We start from the raw sequence: 18,005 nt of genomic DNA on the forward strand, positions 1-18,005 counted from the left end.
AAGACACAGCAGTGCCAAGATGGTGTGCAAAGAAGTCCAACCCAGGAGACCAGCTGCAGAAGGAAGCACCTGATTTTGGAATAGAAGACATCATCCCTGGAGACAATGGTACTTCAGTAGGCAAAAGCAGCACCTGATGAAGAGTCTGAGTAAATATATCATGGACAGCCTGTTCCACAGAGACACAATGGACTGCTTAGGACTTTATAAGGGTTTTTGCCTCCTTCTGAATCAACTGCAGGTCTAGAGTTCTGAAGATCCAGGAGCTTATGGCGTGGTGTGGAAAAAACAAAAACAAAAAAAACATGTGAGCCAAGAAACACACACAAAAAAATGCACAGGGTATGTCCCCTCCCAAAGAACAACAACCTCCACCTATGGTCCACCTAGCTGAAAGGCCTGGTGGTCCCCTCTCTTCATGCCTAGCTGAAGATGACCACAGAGTACTACGTTAGGAGTTCTCCAGAAAGGAGACCCCCCAGGCAGAGTAAGAAGGAATCTAAGGGCCACACATCCTCCCCTTGAAGGTAGGCCGGAAGACCCACACCTACCCTCTGGTGAGTGAAGAACACACATAAAGGTGGAGTGGCACACGTGGAAAAAACTGTAGGTGTCAATATGTTATACAATGGCTAGGCCTCATAGTCTGATAACAAAAATTACCCCAGGCCTTATGAAGCAAGGTGAAGAAATAAGGGGATGTTGTTGTAGCCAAGTGCTCACTCTCACAGTGGGGTCCCAAGCCCATAGTGATATTAAGAGCATCCCTGGGCCACCCCTCACATGGGGTGCTAGACACTGCCTTCCCAGCCCTCAGATCCGGTAGCAGTGCTCAAATCACTGGATCCCTCAGAACCCTTCACACCAGGAAAATACTCCCAGTCCCCACCTTACCCAGTGGGAGCTGAATTTGGTTTCTTTCCCACGGGGAAGGTCCATCAGGACCCCCATAATAGCAGCAGGGATACTTTATGGCCAGTCACTCCTGTCAAAAGGTGAGAATGAAGGTGCAGCACACCTACTGGACAACGATAAGAACATATACCACACTTGATCTTAGCCAAAAGTCCAAGACGCTCTCAGATTTACAGTAACTTATGGAAATCTAAAGATCTCCTGTTACATTTTCTTCTATCCATTATGGTCAGCGGTGAAATCCAGAGCTGAGAACGATGATCCAAACCGTACTTTATTGTGACCGATGATGTCTTCACCACAGAGACTTGGCAAAACAGGCTGGTTAGGACATCTGAGACCGCACTAAAAGCCTGGGAGCGCACCACAAAGCCAATTCAATAACCCCAAATCTATTGTTCGGTATCTCAGGCATCATTCCTCACTCTACATACAGTTTTCTTAAAGCTGGACTCCACAAATGCAGATGGAAATTCGCATACCAGAGCACCTTGGGGTCCTGGGGGTCACCACACAAGGTATGCGCCCATTCACCCCATCCCTTTGCCAGCTCAGAATGCCAAAATAGAGAGCACTTTGATATTAATGGCTTGCTCGAAAAATAAAGCCTCTTAGGGTGAGAGCTTGGCATTGGTCATGTGGTGGCTCCCCAACTTTACATCCAAAGATCCTGAAGATCTTCTATAAAGGATGTCCAACATTTGAGATCTAGACAGATCCTCCCTCCTCCCCTTCAGTCTTGCACAGTTGTACCAGCTTCTCTATTGGAATTAAATGGCTTACTCTGATTTCACTGCACACTGTGAGCGTCTCACAATGTGCACTAGAAGCTGCAACAAGTCAGATAGAGCTCTGCCTCATTTGTTGGCTGGAGGACATCCAGCATCATCTAGCTTCTTCCTCTGCAGCCTGACTGTCCCTGACCCCGCCCCTTTCATTCATTGGATTTCAGTACCTTCAATTATGGAGGCTCGGAATTTGGCTCCAAGAAATTTTGTGCATAATGTGGTTTAAAAAATATTTTCCCAGGAGATGCAAGATGACTTCAATTGGTGACTTCTCATTCTGGTGCCTGATTGTCACCCAATGCTTTGAATCTCTAGCCCAGATGCAGGTAAGGACTATCTTTACTGCGAGTTTTCAGGCATACAAAGAGAAGCCAGAAAACTAGCATTTACAGTATTGGCAGCCTTCAGAGAAAGGTCTAAATTAAGCGCAAACTTGAAGGCCCAAATCCTGATGTTGTGGTCAACAAGTGGTCACTTGTAAAAATATTCTTCCTCCCCGATCCCAAAAAGTCACTCCTGTTCACTGATTGTGCACCCGCCCCCTCTCTGATGTCATCACATACGATGCAGGACCAGCAAGGGCCTGCCTACATTGCGGGAGCTTGCAGTCTCCCTTGGAGCGCCACCAAAGCTCTTTTATGTACGCTCTCTGGAGAGGACTGCTGACCCCTTACTTTCCATGCAACTACAGTGCTCAAAAAAGTAAAGGAACATTTTGAGTCTAGCATCAAGTCAGTGAAACTCCTGGGATACTGATCTGGTCAGGTAAGTCGTAGAGGGGGTTGGCAATCAGTTTCAGCTGCTCTGGTGTTCATGAAATTAACAAGAGGTGCACTAGATGGGCAACAATGAGACGACCCCCAAAACAGGAATGGTTTTACAGGTGACATTTTTTTCCCTACTCATCTTTTCTGTTTTTCACTCATTTTGCATTTGGCTAGGGTCGGTGTCACTACTGGTAGCATGAGGCCATACCTGGACCCTACAGAGGTTGCACAGGCAGTCCAGCTCCTCCAGGATGGCACATCAATATGTGCCATTGTCAGAAGGTTTGCTGTGTCTCCCAGCACAGTCTCAAGAGCATGGAGGAGATTCCAGGAGACAGGCAGTTCCTCTAGGAAAGCTGGACAAGGCCATAGAAGGTCCTTAACCCATCAGCAGGACCGGTATCTACTCCTTTGTGCAAGGAGGAACAGGATGAGCACTGCCAGAACCCTACAAAATGACCTCCAGCAGGCCACTGGTGTGAATGTCTCTGACCAAACAATCAGAAACAGACTTCATGAGGGTGGCCTGAGGGCCCGACATCCTCTAGTGGGCCCTGTGCTCACTGCTCGGCACCATAGAGCTGGATTGGCATTTGCCATTGAACCCCAGAATTGGCAGGTCCACCACTGGCGCCCTGTGCTTTTCACAGATGAGAGCAGGTTCCCCCTGAGCACATGTGACAGACGTGAAAGGGTCTGGAGATGCCGTGGAGAACGTTCTGCTGCCTGTAACATGGTTCAGCATGACGGTTCTGGTGGTGGGTCAGTGATGGTCTGGGGAGGCATCTCCATGGAGGGACGCACAGACCTCTACAGGCTAGACAATGGCACCCTGACTGTCATTAGGTATGGGGATGAAATGTTTGGACTCATTGTCAGACCCTACGCTGGTGCAGTGGGTTTTGGGTTCCTCCTGGTACAGTGGGTCCTGGGTTCGTCCTGGGTTCCTCCTGGTACAGTGGGTCCTGGGTTCCTCCTGGTGCAGTGGGTCCTGGGTTCCTCCTGGTGCAGTGGGTCCTGGGTTCCTCCTGGTGCGGTGGGTCCTGGGTTCCTCCTGGTGCGGTGGGTCCTGGGTTCCTCCTGGTGCAGGACAATGCCCGGCCTCATGTGGGGAGAGTATGCAGGCAGTTCCTGGAGGATGAAGGAATTGATACCATTGAATGGCCCCCACGCTCTCCTGACCTAAATCCAATAGAACCCCTCTGGGATGTCATGTTTCGGTCCATCCGACGATGCCAGGTTGCACCTCAGACTGTCCAGGAGCTCAGTGACACCCTGGTCCAGATCTGGGAGGAAATCCCCCAGGACACCAACCATGGTCTCATTAGAAGCCTCCCCCGACGTTGTCAGGCATGCATACAAGCACGTGGGGGCCACACAGACTACTGAGGACCATTCTGAGTTGCTGCAATGACATTTCAGCCCAATGGACTCGCCTGCTGCATCATTTTTTGATTTTCGGGGTGTCTTTGAATTCAGTCCTCTGTAGGTCGATACAAATCCTTGACAGTCGATCATTTTCATTTCCATCAAAAGATGTGGCGTCCTTACATTCCTCACACATCACCCCGTCCATGTCAGTACAGAGATCCAGCAGGAGATTTCTCAAAGTTTTCAAAGTCTTCCTTTCATTTTTTTTGAGCAGTGTATATTGCTTTTAAAAGGAGGCTAACAAGCCCCCTTGATAAAGCTTTGAGCAGGTGACAGGTACTCTTTATAGAGACATCAGGGGTCTATTAGATCCCTGATGTCTCTCCTGCCCTCCAAAGCAAACAACTAAACACAGACTGTGCCAGGTTAGACGCTTCCATGGCTGTAACAGCGAGAGAATGGCGGCTCTGAATCCGAAAGTGACAAAATCACTGACCGGATTACTTTTTCACAGAGGAGATGGGGGAACTGATGTTCCTCCATCTCCTGTGTGGGATGCCATCCTGGGACACTTACTGAAGTCCTCAGCTCCCTGGAGGAATGGGAGAGCCCGGGAACCACCACTGGTGGTAGCATTGCCACCAACAGTATTGGCAGCCCTTCACAGAGCTATAAAGGCGATTGGGCGGCTGTAAATCCACCTGGATCGATTTTTCAAAAAACAGCCGATTTCCGTTTAAAAAAAATGTTTTTGGCGCTAAAGACCAGAAAAAACAATTTGTGGAGTTATGAGCTCCCCAAAAACAGGCGCAGCATGGGATAAGTCCTCGAAATGCTAAACTGGCCATACACTGTAGGACCTCCGGGTTCCTTCAGATTTCAGATCGAAGGTTATTGGGTGGGATTGGACCAACCTTGGCCGGCTCATCTGCTCCATCTATGGCCAGCTTTAGCTCCAAGGCAGATTTAGGTCACTAGGGGACATCGGACTTTGGGAAACCCTTGATCTCCAGCACTGCGTGGTCGGATCGCCTGGACCACCAGGAACACAGCGCCGAGTACGGCCGAACAGCAGGTGACCCTGTGCCGGCCTGGTGAATCTCCCCCAACCCAACCCCGCCCCGTCTCTCACTCCTGCAATAGAAGCCTCCTCAGTTGGGTCACCGGCGGTACACGAGGAGGGAAGAGACGACAAATGTAAATGTTTGAGGGTTGTCAGCCCGGCGTGCCGGTGAAATGTATGAGCCGCCTCGGCTTTAAATACTCCCGTCTATTCATTCTCGTCTGTGATTAAAATGAGCCATAAATTGCCGGGGAGTCCCAGAAGAGAGCGGATACAGAATTGCTGGCTGCCAGCGTCCTGTCCCCCCCAGCTGGCTGTTCATCACGCGCCCCTGTCACCGCCCGCCACGGCGTTATAAGCAGATTCATCTCCCGCGCCGAGAGAAATACGGCGAACGCCGGATACAAACAGGTCGCCGATCGGCAGCATCTTGTTGTTTGATGCAGCGGGAGGATACAAGGAGGGACCCCGTTACAGAGCGGGACGTAGGGGGGCAAGGGGGAGGATACAAGGAGGGACCCCGTTACAGAGCGGGACGTAGGGGGGCAAGGGGGGAGGATACAAGGAGGGACCCCGTTCCAGAGCGGGACGTAGGGGGGCAAGGGGGAGGATACAAGGAGGGACCCCGTTACAGAGCGGGACGTAGGGGGGCAAGGGGGGAGGATACAGGGAGGGACCCCGTTCCAGAGAGAGACATAGGGGGGCAAGGGGGGAGGGTACAGGGAGGGACCCCGTTACAGAGCGGGACGTAGGGGGGCAAGGGGGAGGATACAAGGAGGGACCCCGTTACAGAGCGGGACGTAGGGGGGCAAGGGGGAGGATACAAGGAGGGACCCCGTTACAGAGCGGGACGTAGGGGGGCAAGGGGGGAGGATACAGGGAGGGACCCCATTCCAGAGAGAGACATAGGGGGGCAAGGGGGGAGGGTACAAGGAGGGACCCCGTTACAGAGCGGGACGTAGGGGGGCAAGGGGGAGGGTACAAGGAGGCACCCCGTTACAGAGCGGGACGTAGGGGGGCAAGGGGGGAGGGTACAAGGAGGGACCCCGTTACAGAGCGGGACGTAGGGGGGCAAGGGGGAGGATACAGGGAGGGACCCCGTTACAGAGCGGGACGTAGGGGGGCAAGGGGGAGGATACAAGAGGGACCCCGTTACAGAGCGGGACGTAGGGGGGCAAGGGGGGAGGATACAGGGAGGGACCCCGTTCCAGAGAGAGACATAGGGGGGCAAGGGGGGAGGGTACAGGGAGGGACCCCGTTACAGAGCGGGACGTAGGGGGGCAAGGGGGAGGATACAAGGAGGGACCCCGTTACAGAGCGGGACGTAGGGGGGCAAGGGGGAGGATACAGGGAGGGACCACGTTCCAGAACGGGACATAGGGGGGCAAGGGGGGAGGATGCAGGGAGGGACCCCGTTCCAGAGAGGGACATAGGGGGGCAAGGGGGGAGGATACAGGGAGGGACCCCGTTACAGAGCGGGACATAGGGGGGCAAGGTGGGAGGATACAGGGAGGGACCCCGTTCCAGAGAGGGACTACAGACAGAGGGGGCAAGGGGGGAGGATACAGGGAGGGACCCCGTTACAGAGCGGGACGTAGGGGGGCAAGGGGGGAGGATACAGGGAGGGACCCCGTTACAGAGCGGGACGTAGGGGGGCAAGGGGGGAGGATACAGGGAGGGACCCCATTACAGAGCGGGACGTAGGGGGGCAAGGGGGGAGGATACAGGGAGGGACCCCATTCCAGAGCGGGACGTAGGGGGGCAAGGGGGGAGGATACAGGGAGGGACCACGTTCCACAGCGGGACGTAGGTGGGCAAGGGGGGAGGATACAGGGAGGGACCCTGTTCCAGAGCGGGACGTAGGGGGGCAAGGGGGGAGGATACAGGGAGGGACCCCATTCCAGAGCGGGACGTAGGGGGGCAAGGGAGGAGGATACAGGGAGGGACCTTCTTCCAGAGCGGGACATAGGGGGACAACGGGGGAGGATACAGGGAGGGACCCCATTCCACAGCGGGAAATAGGGGGGCAAGGGGGGAGGATACAGGGAGGGACCCCCTTCCAGAGCGGGACATAGGGGGACAACGGGGGAGGATACAGGGAGGGACCCCATTCCACAGCGGGAAATAGGGGGGCAAGGGGGGAGGATACAGGGAGGGACCCCGTTCCAGAGCGGGACATAGGGGGGCAAGGGGGGAGGATACAGGGAGGGCCCCCATTCTAGAGCGGGACATAGGAGGGCAAGAGGGGAGGATACAGGGAGGGACCCCATTCTAGAGAGGGACTACAGACAGGGGGGCAAGGGGGCGGGGATACAGGGAGGTACCCCGTTCCAGAGAGGGACTACAGACAGAGGGGGGCAAGGCCACAAGACACCAGAGTGTCAAACACAGCGATCCAGCCAGTTAACACACCTCCTGTTCTGGGGTGACAACGCTCACTGTATTTTATCCATATAGGAAAAGTGTTGTCACCCTAGGATAGAACTACAGGACACCTCCCCCTCCCCTGCATAATAGAAGTGTTCTGGTGGCCCTGCCAGTTCACACACGTCCTGTTCTGGGGTGACAACGCTCACTTTATTGTATCTAAGCAGGAGCAACGTTGTCATCCTAGGACAGAACACTTTGCTCCCCCTCCCCTATCTCCATAACAAAGGGGGAGGGGTTCTGGTGATCCTACCTGTGCTCAAGTCTCCACCCCTTGGATCAGAAGTCTCCGCCCCCTGGAATCTTCAGCCTTGGTGAAGACACACAAGGGGTCAGGCACAGGGTCCAATGGCAATTAAAGGTTAATGTCCCACATCTGTGGCTTTTTAAATTGCAATGAGTGTCAGTGTATAAATAGTCAATGAGTTTATTGGCTCTCACGTGGATGCACTGAGCAGGCCGAGACACTGAGCCATGGGGAGCAGAAAAGAACTGTCAAAAAGACCTGCATAACAAGGTAATGGAACTTTCTAAAGATGGAAAAGGAAATAAAAAGATGTCCAAAGCCTTGAATATGCCAGTCAGTACCATTCAATCACCTATTAAGTGGAAAATTCGGGATCTCCTGATACCAAGCCAAGGTCAGGTAGACCAAGAAAGATGGCAGCCACAACTGCCAGAATTGTTCGGGGTTTAAAGGAAAGCCCCCCCACACAGGTCACCTCAGCAGAAATCCAGGCTGCTCTGGGAAAAGACGGTGTGATTGTTTCAAGGAGCACAATAAGACAATACTTGAACAAAAATGAGCTGCATGGCCGAGTTGCCAGAAAGAAGTGCCAATGCTACAAAAAAAGCGTGGTTACAATATGCCTGACAACCCCTGGATGCCCGACACCCCCTGGACGACGCCCGACAACCCCTGGACGATGCCCGACATAACCTGGACAACGCCTGACAACCCCTAGACAATGCCCGACAACCCCTGGACAACGCCCGACAACCCCTGGACAATGCCCGACATGTCCTGGATAATGCCCGACAACCCCTGGAAATACCCGACAACCCCTGGACAACACCTGACAACCCCTGGACAATACCCGACAACCCCTGGACAACACCCGACAACCCCTGGACAACACCCGACAACCCCTGGACTACACCTGACAACCCCTGGACAATACCCGACAACCCCTGGACAACACCCGACAACCCCTGGACAATCCCTGACAACCCCTGGACAATACCCGACAACCCCTGGACAACACCCGACAACCCCTGGACTACACCTGACAACCCCTGGACAATCCCTGACAACCCCTGGACAATACCTGACCACCCCTGGACATGCCTCCCACGCTTCTGGCACACTGTAACGTAGATGAGACCAAATAAAGAGCTTTATGGTCACAACCACAAGCGCTATGTTTGGGGCGACAAGAATACCATCCCAACTGTGAAGCATGGTGGTAGCTCACTGATGTTTTGGGGGAGCTCTACAGGCATGGGGAATCTTGTGAAAATTGATGGCAGCATGTTATCAGAAAATACTGGCATACATCCAGCAATGTGCATGAGAGCCGAGGCTCCCCCGGGTCTCTCTCTTTCCTCATTGGCTCACACAGCAGCGGGAGCCATTGGCTAATGCTGCTGTCAATCATAGCCAGTGAGGCAACGAGGAGAGAGAGACACTGGGGAGCCGTACGTCTCATGCATATTGGTGGATCAAGATGGGGCCCAGGGGGGCTGATGGGGGGAGAAGAACTACAGACCACCTCCACCTATGGAGGAGCAGCGTTGTCACCCATAAAACAGGAAGTGTAGGAGGAAATGCTCTGGTGATCTTGCCAGCCATACCCTTCCTGTCCTGGGATGACAACGTTTACAGTGCTGTATCTATGGAGGACCAGTGTTGTCACCCTAAAACAGGAAGTGTAGGGGAATTGCTCTGGTGATCTTGTCAGTAATACACTTCCTGTCCTGGGGTGACCACGTTTACTGTGCTGTATCTATGGAGGAGCAGCTTTGTCACCCTAAAACAGGAAGTGTAGGGGGAAATGCTCTGGTGATCTTGTCAGTAATACCCTTCCTGTCCTGGGGTGACAACATTTACTGTGCTGTATCTATGAAGGACCAGTGTTGTCACCCTAAAACAGGAAGTGAAGGGGGAAGTGCTCTGGTGATCTTGCGAGCAATATACTTCCTGTCCTGGGGTGACAACGTTTGCTATGCTGTATCTATGGAAAAGCAGGGTTGTCACCCTAAAACAGGAAGTGTAGGGGGAAGTGCTCTGGTGATCTTGTCAGTAATACACTTCCTGTCCTGGGGTGACAACGCTTACTATGAGGTATCTATGGAGGAGCAGCTTTGTCACCCTAAAACAGGAACTGAAGGGGGAATTTCTCTGGTGATCTCGTCAGTAATACCCTTCCTGTCCTGGGGTGACAAGGCTTTCTGTGCTGTATCTATGGCGGAGCAGCGTTGTCACCCTAGGACAGAGCTATGGAAAACCACCACCTCCCCTCCTCTTCATAACAATGAGGTGAGGGAGGGTTCTCTAGTCCTAGTAGATCGCCTGCAGTGTTTAATACGATGTAACACCAAGCTCACTAAGATTCAGCAGGCTTTTCACAGTGCCCCTGGAGAGGACTACACTCTCTTGTCACATGATTCTGTCTCTTTGAGAAGTGGACATTGCATGCTGCGGACGCTCACCTTGGACTCCCATTCCTTCAGCATCTTCTTCAGCTCCCCCTCCCGGGCGTAGTCCAGGGGCTTGTGACCCATGTCATTCACCTGTAAGGGGTTGGCGCCTGGAAAGGGGAGAGAGACCAGAGGGGGGGTGAGATTACATGGAAGTCATCACATCGGGCATTAAAGGTGAACTCCGGGCAAAATAAATACATCACTTGAATCTATTCCTCATCAGCCACTAAAATAAATCCACTCTGTGCGCACCAAATGCCTTTACAAAGCCAGATATTACCTGGTAAAAGTAGCCGTGACATCATCACTGTGCTGGACATAGCCTGTGCACTGAGCGGAGCTGTGGGAGTGACCCAGCAGGCCCCACCTACCACAGAAACCTACAAGAGGGGGCGGAGACAAGACCAGTCACCCGGCACAAAGAGAGAGAGCAGAGCTGTGGGAGGGACACAGCAGGCTCCACCCACTAAAGAGACCCCGGGGGGGGACGGGGGGGGACTAGACCAGTCACCCTGCACAAGGAAAGAGAGCAGAGCTGTGGGAGGGACACAGCAGGCTCCGCCCACTACAGATACGGGGGGGGGGGGACTAGACCAATCACCCTGAACAGAGAGCAGAGATGTGGGAGGCCAGTCACCCTGCAGAGAGAGAGAGAGCAGAGTTGTGGGAGGGACAGAGCAGGCTCCACCCACTACAGAGACCTGGGGTAGAGGAGGGGGAGACTAGACCAATCACAATACACAAGGAGAGCAGAGATGTGGGAGGGACACAGCAGGCTCCGCCCACTACTGATACGGGGGGGGGGGGGGACTAGACCAATCACCCTGAACAGAGAGCAGAGATGTTAATGGAGGAGCTGCGTTGTCACCTAAGGATAGAACTAATAAAAGCCGCCCCTTATCACCCTAACATAAGGGGGAGGGGTTATGTGATGCTGTCTGTAGCACACTTCCTGTCCTAGGGTGACAACACTCACTGTACTGTGTTCATGGAGGAACAGTGTTGTCACCTTATGACAGAACTAATAAAAGCCTCCCTTCATTGCCCCAAAACAAGGTGGGAGGGGTTATGGTGATCCTGCCAGTACCACACTTCCTGTCGTGACAATGCTCATTGATATAAAGGGATTCTGGGGATTCTGTCAGTAACACACTTCCTGTCCTGGGGTGACGACGCTCATTGTACTCAATCACTGTACTGTATCTATACAGTAGCAGTGTTGTCACCCCAGGACAGAACTACAGAACAACTCCTTCTCCTTCTATTTCCATAACATGATATGAAGGGATTCTGGGGACTCTGTCATTAACACACTTCCTGTCCTGGGGTGACAACATTCATTGTACTCATTCACTGTACTGTATCTATGGAGGAGCAGTATTATCACCCTTGGACAGAACTACAGAACACCTCCTTCTCCCGAAGAGAAGGGATTCTGGTGATTCTGTCATTAACACACTTCCTGTCCTAGGGTGACAACACTCACTATTACTGTGTCCATGGAGGAGCAGTGTTGTCAGCCTAGATAGGAAGTGTGGCAAGACCACAGAACTCCTGATCTCCATAACAACGGGGGGGGGGGGGGGGGAGCTGCAAGGCCCCTTTCACACGGGCGCTCCGTTTTTTTTATCAGTTCAGTCACATTAAAAAAACAGATCAGTTCACATCTGTTTTTCATCCGTTTACATCCATTTACATCCATTTTTATCCGTTTTTGTCCGTTTACATACGGTTTTATCCGTTTACTACGTTTTCGTCCATCTACATCCGTCTTTGTCCATTTATGTTCGTTTACATGCGTTTTCAGCCATTTACATCCATTGTTTCGTTTTAGTCCGTTTACATCCATTTTCGTCTATCTACATCCGTCTTTGTCCATTTACATCTGTTTTCGTCCATTTATATACGTTTTCGTCCATTTACATCTGTTTTCGTCCATTTATATACGTTTTCGTCCATTTACATCTGTCTTCGTCCATTTACATGCATTTTCATCCGTTTATATTCATTTTCATCCGTTTACGTCCGTTTTCATCCATCTACATCCGTCTTTGTCCATTTACATTCGTTTTCGTCCATTTACAGTTGCAAGAAAAAGTATGTGAACCCCTTGGGATTACGTGTTTTGCATGAATTGGGCATAAAATGTGCTCTGAACGTCATCTAAGTCACAACAATAGAAGAACACAGTCTGCTGAACATAATACTACACAAACATTAGATGTTGCCATGGTTTAATTGCACATAACATGTAAACATTCACAGTGCAGGGAGGAAAAAGTATGTGAACCTTTGGACTTAATAACTGGTTGACCCTCCTTTGGCAGCAATAACCTCAACCAAACGTTTCCTGTAGTTGCAGATCAGACCTGCACAACGATCTGGAGTCATTTTGGACCACTCCTCTTCACAAAACTGTTTCAGTGTAGCAATATTCTTGGGATGTCTGGTGTGAATCGCTCTCTTAAGGTCATGCCACAGCATTTCAATCGGGTTGAGGTCAGGACTCTGACTGGGCCACTCCAGAAGGCGTATTCTGTGCTGTTGCAGCCATTGTTTTGTTGAATTAATTGTATGCTTTGGGTCATTGTCCTGTTGCATCACCCATCCTCTGCAGAGCTTCAGTTGGCGGACAGATGGTCGTACGTTTTCCTGCAAAATGTCTTGATAAACTCTGGAATTCATTTTCCCATCAATGACAACAATCTGTCCAGGCCCTGAGGCAGCAAAGCAGCCCCAAACCATGATGCTCCCTCCGCCATGTTTCACAGTGGGGATGAGGTTTTGATGTTGGTGTGCTGTGCCTTTTTTTCTCCACACATAGTGTTGTGTGTTCTTCCCAAACAACTCAATCTTGGTTTCATCTGTCCACAGTATATTTTGCCAGTAGTGCTGTGGAACATCCAGGTGCTCTTTTGCAAACTTCAAACGTGCTGCAATCTTCTTTTTGGACAGCAATGGCTTCCTCCGTGGTGTCCTCCCATGTACTCCATTCTTGTTTCATGTTTTCCTTATTGTAGATGTGTCAACAAAAATGTTAGCATGTGCCAGAGATTTCTGTAGGTCTTTAGCTGACACTCTGGGATTCTTCTTTACCTCATGCAGCATTCTGCGCTGTGCTCTTGCAGTCATTTTTACAGGACGACCACGCCTAGGGAGAGTAGCAACAGTGCTAAACTTTCTCCATTTGTAGACAGTCTGTCTTACCGTGGACACAGGAACATCAAGGCTCAAGGAGATACTTTTGTAACCCTTTCCAGCTTCATGCAACTCGACAATTCTTGATCGTAGGTCTTCTGAGAGCTCTTTTTCTGCGAGGCATGGTTCACATCAGACAGTGCTTCTTGAAACCAGTAAACCCAAAACAGGTGTGTGTTTTTTAAGGGCAGGACAGCTGTCAGCAACACATCCAATATCATCACACTGATTGGAGTCAAGGTTGGCTCACTCCTGGCTCCAATTAGCTCTGGGAGAAGTCATTAAGCTAGGGCCTCACATACTTTTTCCTCCCTGCGCTGTGAATGTTTACATGTTATGTGCAATTAAACCATAGCAACATCTAATGTTTGTGTAGTATTATGTTCAGCAGACTGTGTTCTTCTATTGTTGTGACTTAGATGACGTTCAGAGCACATTTTATGCCAAATTCATGCAAAACTCCACATAATCCCAACGGGTTCACATACTTTTTCTTGCAACTGTACATCAGTTTTTGTCCGTTTACATCCATTTTCGTCTATTTTCATTCATTTTCATCCGTTTACATCCATTTTCATCCGTTTACATCCATTTTCATCCGTCTACATCCATCTATGTCCATTTACATCTGTTTTCATCCGTTTACATCCATTTTCATCCGTCTACATCCATCTATGTCCATTTTCATCCATTTACATCCATTTTCTGTTTTTGTCTGTTTACATCCGTTTTTTTTTGTTTTAGTCCATTTACATGTTTGTCTGTTTACATCTGTTTTCGTCCATTTACATCCTTTTTTTAGTCCGTTTACATCAGTTTTTAATTTTTGTCCGTTTACATTCGTTTTCGTCCGTTTGGATTTGTTGTCGTCTATTTACATCTGTTATTCATTTTTGTCCACTTATATCCGTTTTAGTCCGTTTACATCTGTTTTTGTCTGTTTACATGTTTTCCTCCGTTTACATCCATTTTTGGTCCATCTACATCCGTTTTTGTCCGTTTACATCCGTTTTGATCCAACCACATCCGTTTTTGTCCATTTTCGTCTATTTACATCCGTTTTCCCTTTTAGTCCGTTTACATCCGTCTTCGTCCATTTACGTCCGCTTACATCCATTTTTGTTTGTTTACATCCGTTTTTATCCATTTACATCCGTTTTTGTATAATTACATCCGTTTTAGTCCGTTTACATTCATTTTCATCCATTTACATCCGTTTTTGTCCGTTTACATGCCTTTCCGTCCATTCCCTTTTTTTTAACAGAAGAAAAACAGGGTTTTCTTCCATTCGTGAAAAAAAACCACCAAAAAAACAGATGTTAACGGATGCTGACATTAACGGATGCGGAAACAGACGATCATCCGTTTACATCCGCTAGTCCACCGAAACACACGGGTGCCCGTTTATCATCCCTAAACGGACAGATGAAAAAAAAAAAAAACGGACATACGGAAAGCCCGTGTGAAAGGGGGTCCAAGTTACAGGAGATCTCCCAAGCCGCCACAAAGGCGATTTTGTTTTTGCTGGAGTGAGGAAGGTCTGTCCTTTCCCGTCCCGGTGACTACCTCTCCCCCCCATTGCTCAGACGGTTGTCACAAGGACAGGAAGTGAGGGAGAGATATAAAACCTTCCCTGCATAGAGCCGTCCCGGTGACTACCTCTTCCCCCATTGCTCAGACGGTTGTCACAAGGACAGGAAGTGCATAGAACAGGGAAGGTTTTCTATCTCTTCCCTCACTTCCTGTCCTTGTGACAACCCTCTGAGCAATGAGGGAGTGGTGGTCACCGGGACGGCTCTATGCAGGGAAGGTTTTCTATCTCTCCCCTCATTTCCTGTCCTTGTGACAACCCTCTGGGCAATGAGGGAGAGGTAGTCACCGGGACGGCTCTATGCAGGGAAGGTTTTCTATCTCTCCCCTCACTTCCTGTCCTTGTGACAACCCTCTGAGCAATGAGGGAGAGGTAGTCACCGGGACGGCTCTATGCAGGGAAGGTTTTCTATCTCTCCCCTCACTTCCTGTCCTTGTGACAACCCTCTGAGCAATGAGGGAGACGTAGTCACCGGGACGGCTCTATGCAAGGAAGGTTTTCTATCTCTCCCCTCACTTCCTGTCCTTGTGACAACCCTCTGAGCAATAGGGGGAGAGGTAGTCACCGGGACGGCTCTATGCAGGGAAGGTTTTATATCTCTCCCCTCACTTCCTGTCCTTGTGACAACCCTTTGAGCAATGGGGGGAGAGGTAGTCACCGGGACGGCTCTATGCAGGGAAGGTTTTCTATCTCTCCCCTCATTTCCTGTCCTTGTGACAACCCTCTGGGCAATGAGGGAGAGGTAGTCACCGGGACGGCTCTATGCAGGGAAGGTTTTCTATCTCTCCCCTCACTTCCTGTCCTTGTGACAACCCTCTGAGCAATGAGGGAGACGTAGTCACCGGGACGGCTCTATGCAGGGAAGGTTTTCTATCTCTCTCCTCACTTCCTGTCCTTGTGACAACCCTCTGAGCAATGAGGGAGACGTAGTCACCGGGACGGCTCTATGCAGGGAAGGTTTTCTATCTCTCTCCTCACTTCCTGTCCTTGTGACAACCCTCTGAGCAATGGGGGGAGAGGTAGTCACCGGGACGGCTCTATGCAGGGAAGGTTTTCTATCTCTCCCCTCATTTCCTGTCCTTGTGACAACCCTCTGAGCAATGGGGGGAGAGGTAGTCACCGGGACGGCTCTATGCAGGGAAGGTTTTCTATCTCTCCCCTCATTTCCTGTCCTTGTGACAACCCTCTGAGCAATGAGGGAGAGGTAGTCACCGGGACGGCTCTATGCAGGGAAGGTTTTCTATCTCTCCCCTCACTTCCTGTCCTTGTGACAACCCTCTGAGCAATGAGGGAGAGGTAGTCACCGGGACGGCTCTATGCAGGGAAGGTTTTCTATCTCTCCCCTCACTTCCTGTCCTTGTGACAACCCTCTGAGCAATGAGGGAGACGTAGTCACCGGGACGGCTCTATGCAGGGAAGGTTTTATATCTCTCTCCTCACTTCCTGTCCTTGTGACAACCCTCTGAGCAATGGGGGGAGAGGTAGTCACCAAGACGGCTCTATGCAGGGAAGGTTTTCTATCTCTCCCCTCATTTCCTGTCCTTGTGACAACCCTCTGAGCAATGGGGGGAGAGGTAGTCACCGGGACGGCTCTATGCAGGGAAGGTTTTCTATCTCTCCCCTCACTTCCTGTCCTTGTGACAACCATCTGAGCAATGAGGGAGAGAGGTAGTCACCGGGACGGCTCTATGCAGGGAAGGTTTTCTATCTCTCCCCTCACTTCCTGTCCTTGTGACAACCATCTGAGCAATGAGGGAGAGGTAGTCACCGGGACAGCTCTATGCAGGGAAGGTTTTCTATCTCTCCCCTCACTTCCTGTCCTTGTGACAACCCTCTGAGCAATGAGGGAGAGGTAGTCACCGGGACGGCTCTATGCAGGGAAGGTTTTCTATCTCTCCCCTCACTTCCTGTCCTTGTGACAACCCTCTGAGCAATGAGGGAGAGGTAGTCACCGGGACGGCTCTATGCAGGGAAGGTTTTCTATCTCTCCCCTCACTTCCTGTCCTTGTGACAACCCTCTGAGCAATGAGGGAGACGTAGTCACCGGGACGGCTCTATGCAGGGAAGGTTTTCTATCTCTCTCCTCACTTCCTGTCCTTGTGACAACCCTCTGAGCAATGGGGGGAGAGGTAGTCACCGGGACGGCTCTATGCAGGGAAGGTTTTCTATCTCTCCCCTCATTTCCTGTCCTTGTGACAACCCTCTGAGCAATGAGGGAGAGGTAGTCACCTGGACGGCTCTATGCAGGGAAGGTTTTCTATCTCTCCCCTCACTTCCTGTCCTTGTGACAACCATCTGAGCAATGAGGGAGAGGTAGTCACCGGGACGGCTCTATGCAGGGAAGGTTTTCTATCTCTCCCCTCACTTCCTGTCCTTGTGACAACCCTCTGAGCAATGAGGGAGAGGTAGTCACCGGGACGGCTCTATGCAGGGAAGGTTTGCTATCTCTCCCATCACTTCCTGTCCTTGTGACAACCCTCTGAGCAATGAGGGAGACGTAGTCACCGGGACGGCTCTATGCAGGGAAGGTTTTCTATCTCTCCCCTCACTTCCTGTCCTTGTGACAACCATCTGAGCAATGAGGGAGAGGTAGTCACCGGGACGGCTCTATGCAGGGAAGGTTTTCTATCTCTCCCCTCACTTCTTGTCCTTGTGACAACCCTCTGAGCAATGAGGGAGAGGTAGTCACCGGGACGGCTCTATGCAGGGAAGGTTTGCTATCTCTCCCATCACTTCCTGTCCTTGTGACAACCTTCTGAGCAATGAGGGAGAGGTAGTCACCGGGACGGCTCTATGCAGGGAAGGTTTTCTATCTCTCCCCTCACTTCCTGTCCTTGTGACAACCCTCTGAGCAATGGGGGGGAGAGGTAGTCACCTGGACGGGAAAGGACAGACAGCTCTGCGACGGTTGGAACGCCTGGAGCCCGTCCGGCCAGCGCGGGGTTAAGGAGCGGCTCCGACCCCCTCCCGGCCTTGTGTGGCACATAAAGTGGACAGGAAATAAAGCCATCGATCGGCGGAGCTCTGCCGCCCCGACCCCGGCCCCGGCTGACAAGACGGATAGTTTAGCAGGGGCCGCGCGCGTGTTAACTTCTCCCCGGCCGCGGCCTGATGACAGCCTAGGGGCCCCGTTATCTGTCCTCTCCTCGCCGCGCGGCCGCTGCTCTTCTCCAGGATCAATC

The 18,005-nt window shown here is 51.3% G+C and overlaps 1 protein-coding gene across 1 annotated transcript in view; it reads right to left on the reverse strand.

The window, feature by feature from the left end:
- The window catches only part of LOC149437923 (mitochondrial disaggregase-like), a gene marked incomplete at its 3' end in the record, with an annotated part of 77,767 nt that overhangs the window by 13,738 nt on the left and 46,024 nt on the right, over positions 1 to 18,005 (reverse strand). The window contains exon 7 of the mRNA XM_089660443.1: positions 10,044 to 10,141. Within this exon, the coding sequence (XP_089516569.1) occupies positions 10,044 to 10,141 (98 nt within the window). The remainder of the gene's footprint in view (positions 1 to 10,043; positions 10,142 to 18,005) is intronic.

The sequence above is a fragment of the Staurois parvus genome, unplaced genomic scaffold (genome assembly GCF_062004578.1).
Source record: "Staurois parvus isolate SC_StPar_1 unplaced genomic scaffold, SC_StPar_1.0 ptg001243l, whole genome shotgun sequence".
Lineage (NCBI taxonomy): Eukaryota > Metazoa > Chordata > Amphibia > Anura > Ranidae > Staurois > Staurois parvus.